The sequence below is a fragment of the Euprymna scolopes genome, chromosome 30, assembly GCF_053919585.1.
Source record: "Euprymna scolopes isolate OS-2025 chromosome 30, ASM5391958v1, whole genome shotgun sequence".
In the NCBI taxonomy this organism is placed as follows: Eukaryota; Metazoa; Mollusca; class Cephalopoda; order Sepiida; family Sepiolidae; genus Euprymna; species Euprymna scolopes.
The window spans coordinates 13,548,340-13,558,339 of NC_136511.1; the positions used below are offsets into that span (position 1 = coordinate 13,548,340).

Genomic DNA, 10,000 nt, shown 5'->3' on the forward strand with positions numbered 1-10,000 from the left:
GGAAAGTGTCTAGTAGGCATTCATATAATCAAACGGGTGAAATTTGTAATAAAACAATGCACATTGGTCCAGAAAAAATATATTTAAAAATTTTCTAACATGCATCTCTTTCTCACTCCTCTAATTATCTCCCTTATGGATATAACTATCAGGAAGACCTAACGTTGTCTGACATTGAATGAAGATCAATGAATGTTTCAGGCTTCCATATTTATTTGGCATCGAAATCGGTGAAAAGCGCCCATTTTTTAATGCAATCGATTTCCTGCACACACCTCACGGCAGTGACATAGTCCACAATATATTGTAATTTAAATTGCACTGTAGAGAACCTACTATTAATTTTATGAAATTATTTTTATATATAAAGCTTTGAACTAAAGTTTTAAATGCAAAAGTCAGGTATCATGTTCAAATTGTGCTTTAGTCAAAAACATTCATTTCGAACGTGCCTCTGTCATATCAAAGAACCTACTTTTGATTTTACATGCCTGGCCTTTCTCTTTGTGCGGTGATAATGGTTTGGATTTAGTTTTTAAAATGAAAAACTCAAATATTATAGTTAAATTGTGCTTTAAACGGAAACATTAATTTTGAAAGCGCTCCTATCATATATAAAAGAAATTAGACAAGTGAAGTATGCATGGCCCCCCGTGAATGCGCAGTGAACGAGGAAAAAATGACTAAGTTTAGCATTTGCCCCAACCCATTTAGCCCCAAAAGTCCCCAGGGGACGTCAACTCCTGATAAAAATGAACAAACGGTGCAGTTTTAGGCCTTAACATATGTTAATTTGAGTTCTGCGCCATGCAAAATAAAAACAAAAATTTTTTAAATTAAAAAATAAATAAAAGGACTAAGTCCCTCATTTGCCTCTCACACACCCAATTTAGCCCCAAAAGTCCCCAAGGCCTTAACATATTTAAATTTGAGTCTAGCACCATGCAAAACTGCTAAATAGACATACACAGAAAAATTTCGACAAATATGGTAAAATAGTCCCCAAAATGGAGTGTTTTTAGTAACCCTAAAAGAGCCCCTAGGACACACACAAGAGTTATCGCGAAGTATAGACAAACAAAATTATATAGAAATCAGTTAGTTACAACTTTTCAGTAAGTTTTATGAAAATCTAAGGCATAAATTTTTTTTAATAAGCACAAAAGTGTCAATTTTAGCCATTTTAACCCGAAAGGCACCCCTGGGGCGGGGCAACGACAATTTTCCCGAAAAATTCGTTGCATTACTTTTTTTTACTTATATCATGTTTAATATTGATGCAAAATTTAAAAAAATTCCAAGGCATAGTTATTGAGAAATGTGCGAACAGACGATCAGAAGAACGGACGAACGGACAAGGATGAATTTATACCCCCCCTTTTGTCGAGGAATCAAAAGAACCGTTGATTTTATATGCCAGGTCATTATGCTTTTGTGGTAATAAAACTTATCAAATGAACTTATGATATGTTGACTGTATAATGTGTTAACTTTGGTCAAAATCGCATCGTCCTTCTTTCATCGGATTTGCAATTATCGTTTATCGATGCACGTCGAAGACATTCGAATACAAAACACTGACAGATACATTAGGTACATTTGCCTGAAATTTCAGATACATATTCCAAAAGCACACACACACACACACACACGCACACATATGTATACACATATATATGTACATAGTATACGTACATATTTAGTAAGATTCGAAAAGCATATATATGGCAATAAAACCCCCACGGTATTTTCCGCTTTCCTTCCTCGTGAGGATTCGTCTGTCGATTACATGGGGTTGAGGTTTCTGCGTGCTTCTAAATATTCAAATAGTGCTGAGTTTGCTGTTTGGTATGGCTACGCCTATTTCTGTAAACAATATGCGCGCCTTTATCAGGCAGAGGTTCACTTGGCTGGTAATTAACCCCTTCCCTTGTTTGCTTTTTATCGAATACAGCCATCTATTTTTTTTTTCTTTAGAAGGTGACCTAGCTTTACTTTGGATGTGTTCAAATATGTTTTATGTTTTCGCTTATATTAGTTTTATTTTTTGTTATAACTTGAGTTATTATTGGTGTATGTATATACACATATATACATGCATATATATATATATATGCATGTATATATATATATATATATATATATAAGTGTTTATTCATACGTTTTAGAAAATATGTGCGCATTTAACGCTTGTTTTTTATGATAATCGAAGAAAATAAAAACCCTATAATTGGATATTTAGACATTTATAAAGAATCGGAATTGGAATCGGTAATTACGTCAAAATCGAAAATTAAATACGGAATCGGTAATTGTATCAGAATCTGGAAAAATATTGGAATCGTCCTATTATTAATATATATATATATATATATATATATATATATATATATACGTACATACAAATACACGTCCATACGTACATATATATATATATATATATATATATATATATATATATATATATATATATACTTAACAGAAATATACGGTAATAAAAAAAGAAAACGCATATTTGCTCTACAACAGTATTGAGCACTTTCTTCAGTTTTTATTAATTACTATTTCTACTATATATATATATATATATATATATATATATATATATATATATATATATATATATATTAGTGTGTGGACGATTAATCGGAATCGAATTCGGGAAACGAAAAAATCGGAACTTTTGCTTGTATCAGAATCGATATGAGAATCGGAGAAAATTGTTTTTCCGATGGCAATAAACGATTCCTTTTATTGAATGTTTACATAATTTTGATTAAAGCAATAATAAAATAATATATATGGATTAATTGTAAAATAAAAAAAGTAATAGATCCTCCCGCCCACAAGTGTTTATTTATGCGTTTTAGAAAATATGTGCACATTTAACGTTTGTTTTTTTTATGATAATCGAGGAAAATCATATAATCGGACATTTATAAAGAATCGAAAATTCCGTACGGAATCGGTAACTGCATCGGAATCAGGAAAAATATTGGAATCGTCCTATCACTAACACACACACACACACACACACACACCCATATATATATATATATATATATATATATATATATATATATATATATATATATATCCATTACTTGTTTTATATAGGTGGTAATGTGTTGCTACACAGTCATGAGTATCTTTCGGTCACTTACAAGTAACTATAGACCTCTTCATGCGACACAGCTTATACGCAAGCAAATACTTTCCTTCTCATCAGAGGGTAGGAATTAGCAAAATGCGGGATCGGATTTTGCATGCAAAAGTATTTGATGAAACAACAAGTAAGTCAAAGATCTTACTTGATAACAAACAAAGTGAAGCAGAGGAAATATGGTGAAGAAAAGATGATTACACATGAATGGATTATTTATCTTCCACCATTCACGTGTAATCACCTTTTTCTTCAACATATTCCTTCTGCTTCACTTTTTTTGTTATCAAGTAAGATCTTTGACTTACTTGTTGTTTCATCAAATACTTTTGCATGCAAAATCCGATCCCGCATTTTGCTTAATCCTACCAACTGATGAGAAGGAAAGTGTTTCTTCAAAACTCCGCGGATAACGGACTATCCACTTATCTAGTGTTTCCTTTTCAGATTAAATATGTTTTTAACTCATTTCAAAGTGTTTTTTAACATGTTTTATTAACTGTTTGCTCGTATTATAAGCTCTATCTCCTATTTGGTTTTATCGAGCTTTTACATCTGGCTGAGATAACTTTATAAATATTAATTCTTTAATATTTATAATATACTTTAATTTTACCATCTTGGATTATTTTGATAAATTTAATTGTAATTTTTATCTTATATATATATATATATATATATATATATATATATATATATATGTACATATTATAAAATATACATATATATTTTATAAATTCATATATATATATATATATGACACACACACACACACACACACACACACATATATATATATATATATATATATATATATATATATATATATATATATCGGTTACCGAATGGTATCAACGATCCAATAACTTATGAAGACTTTAACAGAAGTGGTTATTAATCACTTCTGTTAAAGTCTGACGAAGTTGCTGGATCGTGTATACGATCCGGTAACAGAAACATTTGTAACTAAGCAAATAAAACGGTAATAAAGTAAAACAAATATATATATTTGCTCTGCAATTGTATTGAGCACTTTCTTCAGGTTTTTACTGATTACAATTTTTGCTTGACACCCATTGTCCTGCACAATCAGTCTAATATTCTTATCCTTTGCCTTCCTCTGGCTCAGTTTAGTTCTCCAAGATCTGCCGTTCGATGCCTTTTTTTGCGCAATAAGCAAAAAAAATATTCCTTATGTCAGAACTGACCAGGCGTAACAATTCAGCAGCCTTTTCTTAATTCCAAGAATCAGATTTCGTGCACCCAGGACGCCTTTTACATTCACAAACGTTTTTTTTCGCAACAGCTATTGTGCAGGTGGTGTTTAATTCTGATCGACCATCTGATGTAATCAGAATGTTTAAAATATCTCTCAGGTAGGATGTATCAGATAGCTGAGGAAGCTTGAACAAATGATAAGATTAAGAGAGAGTGGGAGAGAGAGAGGGAGAGAGAGAAATAGAGAGAGCGAGGGAGAGGGAAATAGAGAGAGATAGAGAGGGGAGAGAGAGAAATAGAGAGAGAGTAAGAGAGAAATAGAGAGAGAAATAGAGAGAGAGAGGGAGAGAGAGAAATAGAGAAAGAGAGGGAGAGAGCGGGACAGATATATTGAGAGAAATAGAGAGAGAGAGGGAGAGAGAGAAATAGAGAGAGAGAGAGAGAGAGAGAGAGAGAGAGAGAGAGAGAGAGAGAGAGGGAAAGAGATAAGCCATGTTTTTCTCTATTTGACAAGAATCGCTGATCTTAATGCCGTGATTTCTTTTCTTTCATATTCTCTTCTCTTCGGATCTCGTTCTGACCGTATCGCCGTCTTTTACATTGGCTACTGCCATGGTGCTGAGCACGGGTTACAAACTCCCACACATTTTGAAGATACTAACTGTACTCTATTGTAACCCTCTTAACGTTAAGGTAAACATCTTAGTCGTGTGCTGCAAACATATCTGAGACGAGAAGATGAATTAATCATCTTCTCGTCTCAGACAGTCGTCAACTGTCTCCAATTTATGACTGTCCGTAAATGTAAACGATGATAAACTATCGAAAAACGCATATTAAAAAAAAAAAAACAACTAAATATATTGATTTCCATGTCCGGTTCTTTGTGCCAGTTACCGCCTCATCTTGATTAACGTTCCTATTTTTAACACCTTTGTGTACCCTAGTTAAACAGCTGCCCTATTGTTTTTCTACGGACCTTACATCTTTTTTATGCTGACCAGCTTATTTCCCCTTATTATAGTTTTCCTTTCTCCTTCCTAAACACACACACACACGCACACACACATATATATATATTATATGAGGTTATTGTTTTCGATAGGTTAAGTAACCAATGAAGTTTAACGAGGTTAATAAAAGAGTGCTCAATACCGAAGTAGAGCAGGGTATACTTTTTATTTGTTTTTACATAAACTGTGATATGTTGCTACACAGTCATGACCATGTTTCGGTAAGCTAGTTACCAGTAACTAGGGACCTCTTCTTTGCTTTTGTATAAGCTGTATTGCCTGAAGAGGTCTCTAGTTACTGGTAACTAACTGACCGAAACATGCTCATGCATGTGTAGCAACATATTACTGCTTCTGTAAATACAAATAAAGCGTATATATATATATATATATATATATATATATATATATATATATATATATATATATATATATATATATATATCGTATATTTCGGCGTATAAGACAATCATTAAAGCTAAGAAAATCATCTTTAAAAAACAATATTTCATAAGATACCGGGTGTTGCAATCTCTAGCCTAAGCCAAACAAATATGGTTTCGTAATTCAGCAGTCGTCTTATACAACCGCTTTATGATAAATTTATTTACATTTGTCCCAAATTTGTACATTGTCTTATCTGTCGATCGCCTTATTTATATACATATATATATATATATATATATATATATATATATATATATATATATATATATATATAGAGAGAGAGAGAGAGAGAGAGAGATTCACATACAGTACTGGTTATATGACCTTAAACTATATCCAGTAGTGAGGCCCCATCTTGCGGGCTTTGGGGAGTGCTGAGCCACACTTTAATTGCCATTGCTCCCAGGTCCACTCTGACCCGGAGTTGTAGTACCTGTTAGGGTCGCAATTATGGATTAAATAGAAACCGATTTGAAAACAACAAATATATGCTGTTAAAAAATTTTTCTTCATAATCTTTGGATTCGGCATTATATAACCTGAAAAGGGTTGATACGCCGTAAAACAAAAACAACCAACCAAAATACAGTAATGTTTCGTTTGTATCACAACTCATCAGTGCGTCTAGACTAGCACCTCTCCTTAGCCGAGGATTGAACCTAGAACTCGTCGCGTTGGTAGTCGGCAGTTCTACCTATCAACCCACACGCACACGCACACGCACACGCACGCACACACACACACACACACACACACACACGGATATTCTCACATTATACTTACATAATTTTCTCCTGGAAATTTTAGCAAATAAATGTCTTATTTAAACGTTTATTATTAAATAACTTTGAATAATAAGCCATGGTTATTTATTAAAAAGAAAGCTGTTTTATTTGTTGAATTGAGTTTTGAATTACTTCCCTTTGATATGACGTATGTGGAATTGCAGGATTACTGTTGTACTAGATAAGGAAAAACAGAATAAGTGCATAGATTGATTAGATGGCGCTGCAGAGGAGACCGACTTAATCTAATCCGTCGAATATGGATTGATTACCTCCCTTGATTCAGCGCATGCGTATTACCAACATTAGGATCATGCTCGCTATCAGAGGGACTAACAATGTTATAATAAGAGATATCGGATTCGGATATTGAAACGTGTAGCAATAGCGATATATGAACACTTCACGGTAGTTGGTGTGTGTACATAAAACGATTAACGACGAAAAAAAAATCCATAAAATTATTTTTAAAATTATCATTATTTTATAAGAATAATTCCTACAAAATTCCTTCATTAAAAAAATGTAATTTACATCAAGTAAACGTTTGTATAAAAATGCAAACAGAGGGAACCAACGTTGCCCGGGATTGAATGAGAACCAACGAATGCTCCACACATCCAATAATTTTAACTCAAACCTGGTGCACCGAAAAAAAGCTTCGTATGCCTCTTCGCGATAACTTAGTCAACGACACATTAAAGTCTACATTACACTGTAGAGAATCTAGTGTTAATTTTATTAAATTATTTTTATATAATGTTTTGAATTAATGTTTTAAATGCAAATATCAAGTATCAAGTATGGTTCAATCGTGCTTCAAACAAAAACACTAATATCTAACGCTCTTCTACGACCTCTATTACTTTTATACGCCGGACTTTCTGCTTGTACGGTAATAAAACTTTGCAAACACACGTTAGGTTGTCTAATGGTGTTAACTTTGGTTAAAATCAAACTTTTTTTTCTTTAATTGCCTTTTTTCGATTACTTCGATATTTATTGGAGGCATTATGATATAAACACACATCTACTCACACACAAGCAAACGCGCAGACAAAGTGTCTTTTTTTATAAATATATAAGTAGGAATTTCCGGTAACGAATTCTTATCTGTTTTTTTTTTTTACAAAGGAGTTACGATTTATCAAGGCCAGAAGGCCACTCCAGGATAGGGTTAATGCGTGTACAGTGGTCAAAGAGAACATGTCACAGTATTCCTTAGTAATGAAAATTGTGTGAATTGGATTACTTAAAGGATAGTTCATCAAGAATTTGTTCAGGTTAGACTTGAAGACAACCATATTGTAGTCGGTTGGAAAGCAGAGAAACAGAACAGAGTTCCACAGGCGTGCAGTTCTAAGAAAGAAGCTTTGTTCATGGAATCTACGTTTAGGGTTAGGCACAGATAAGGAGTGAGGGAAAATAATTAATAGTGTTTTCCCTGAAAGTCAGAACCGTGGGGATCATTATTGGAGCTCAGACGAGCACTTGCCATGAAAATTAATACAGGCTAGCAACGTCTCTTCTGTGGGAAAGGAGTTGCTGGGAAGAGAAAAAGGCATACCCCACTAGGCTACAAAATCTATTTTGAACTGTGTCTAGGAAGGAAATTCTGGTTCTCACAACTCCTACCCAGATGTGGCAACAATACTCCATCCTTGGACGTATTTATACAGGTAGAGAATTGCGTCAACAGTCAGATATCTACTGGGGTGGTAGTAGGATCCCACAATTTTTTCAAAGATCTTGGCAATAGAATTGATGTACGTGTTCCATCTAAGATCAAGAGTAAAGGTCAGACCCAAAAGCTTATTAAAACATGAAGCCTCTCCAAGACAAGTTCAAATCATTTCAATTGATGCCACACGGGGATCAGAGCGTTTATGGTGGAAAAATAAAATCTTGGTTTTAGATTCATTAAAAATAACCAGCCACCTTTTTCCCCATTGCATCAGCTGTTTAAGATAAGAGAAGAGAGAAGTACAGAGACCTTTGTCATTTACTCTCTTTGAAGTGTTGCCATAGATGGTAGTGTCATCAGCATAAATGTCTACGAATGATCTTAGAATGTGATTTGGGAGATCATTTATGTAGACCAAGAAGAGAGTTGAGACCAGGATAGACATCTGAGGGACTCCAGCTTCTGATTTTTGCCCATCAACCACTACTCTTATGAACCTATCAGAGAGACATGATTTAATAAGTGAGAATACATTTCCAGCTACACCGTATGTAGTAGACCTTTATCCCATACGCTATCAAAGGCTTTAGATATGTCAAGAGCAATTGCCCTAGAAAGGAAGCCTACGTCAAGAGATTCACTAATTCTATGAGATATAACCGTTAGCACATCTGCTGTAGATCTAGCAGAACAGAAACCGTATTTGCATGACATATTTTATGTGACTAAGAAGGTTATTTTTGCTGAAGGGATTGACTACTTCCCTATTTAACACAGATTCCAGCAACTTACTTATGACGCACAGAAGACTAATTGGTCTGTACTGAGAGGAAGATGGCCGATACTCTAAATTCTTAAATACAGGGCATACTGATGGGGTTTTTCAGGGTGTTGGGAAGCAATTTTCCTTAAGACAACGCTTAAACAGCTTTGTAAGTATGGGAGCTGTTTCGGCTTGAAACTTTTTTAGTACTATAGTTGGAATACCGTGAGAGCTAGTTGTTTTACTGGAATAATGATTTTTGATTAGTTTGGCAACATCACGCAAAGATATTTTTATGTCGCATACCGTGTTTTTCTGATACGGATGCGGAAATGGGGGGGTAGTTAACGGCCTTGGTCGCATAGGGTAGAATTAACTGCAAAGATCTTAGCAAAAAGTCTGGCTTCTGATTAATCTATCAGAGAAAAATGGATGGAAATGACAGTCTTACTTTGCTTGAATCCGCCTCGACGTGGTGGGCTCGGTTTCGGTGATGATATTTTACATGAGAAGGGGCGCCCCCACACATGTGTTGATGGTACCGGGAAATCACGTAACCATTCGTTGAACCGGGATGATGCAGGAGATCCATTTCTGCTGAAGAAAAAAATAAATAAATAAATAAATAAAACGGATCACTGAAACAACAACAATGACAACAATAACTAAAAAAAAAAAAAAAAACAGAAAAATAATCCAACCTAGCATGACCCGTGGAAATTCCACGGAATAAGATATATGTTTAATCAATAAATATGTTTTAATAACGCTGCTATTTTTCACGGATTACGTACAAAAACAAATAAAGCATTCATGGTCGCCCGTGAGTGCACAATGAGCGAGACATAAAAAATGACTAAGTTCATCATTTGCACCCCCCTCCATTTAGCCCCAACAGTCCCCAGGGGATAACAAATCCTGGTAAAA

The 10,000-nt window shown here is 34.2% G+C and overlaps 1 protein-coding gene across 4 annotated transcripts in view; it reads right to left on the reverse strand.

Moving 5' to 3' along the window:
* LOC145254654 (peroxisome proliferator-activated receptor delta-like) overlaps positions 1–10,000 on the reverse strand; it is a 730,687-nt gene that overhangs the window by 110,829 nt on the left and 609,858 nt on the right. For 2 of the 4 annotated variants that reach the window (XM_080113300.1, XM_080113298.1), the window contains exon 4: positions 9,525–9,667. In XM_080113300.1, the coding sequence (XP_079969426.1) occupies positions 9,525–9,665 (141 nt within the window). In that variant the 5' untranslated portion in view covers positions 9,666–9,667. Of the gene's footprint in view, positions 1–9,524; positions 9,671–10,000 lie in introns of all 4 variants that reach the window. The other 2 variants (XM_080113299.1, XM_080113297.1) reach the window with 1 other exon arrangement.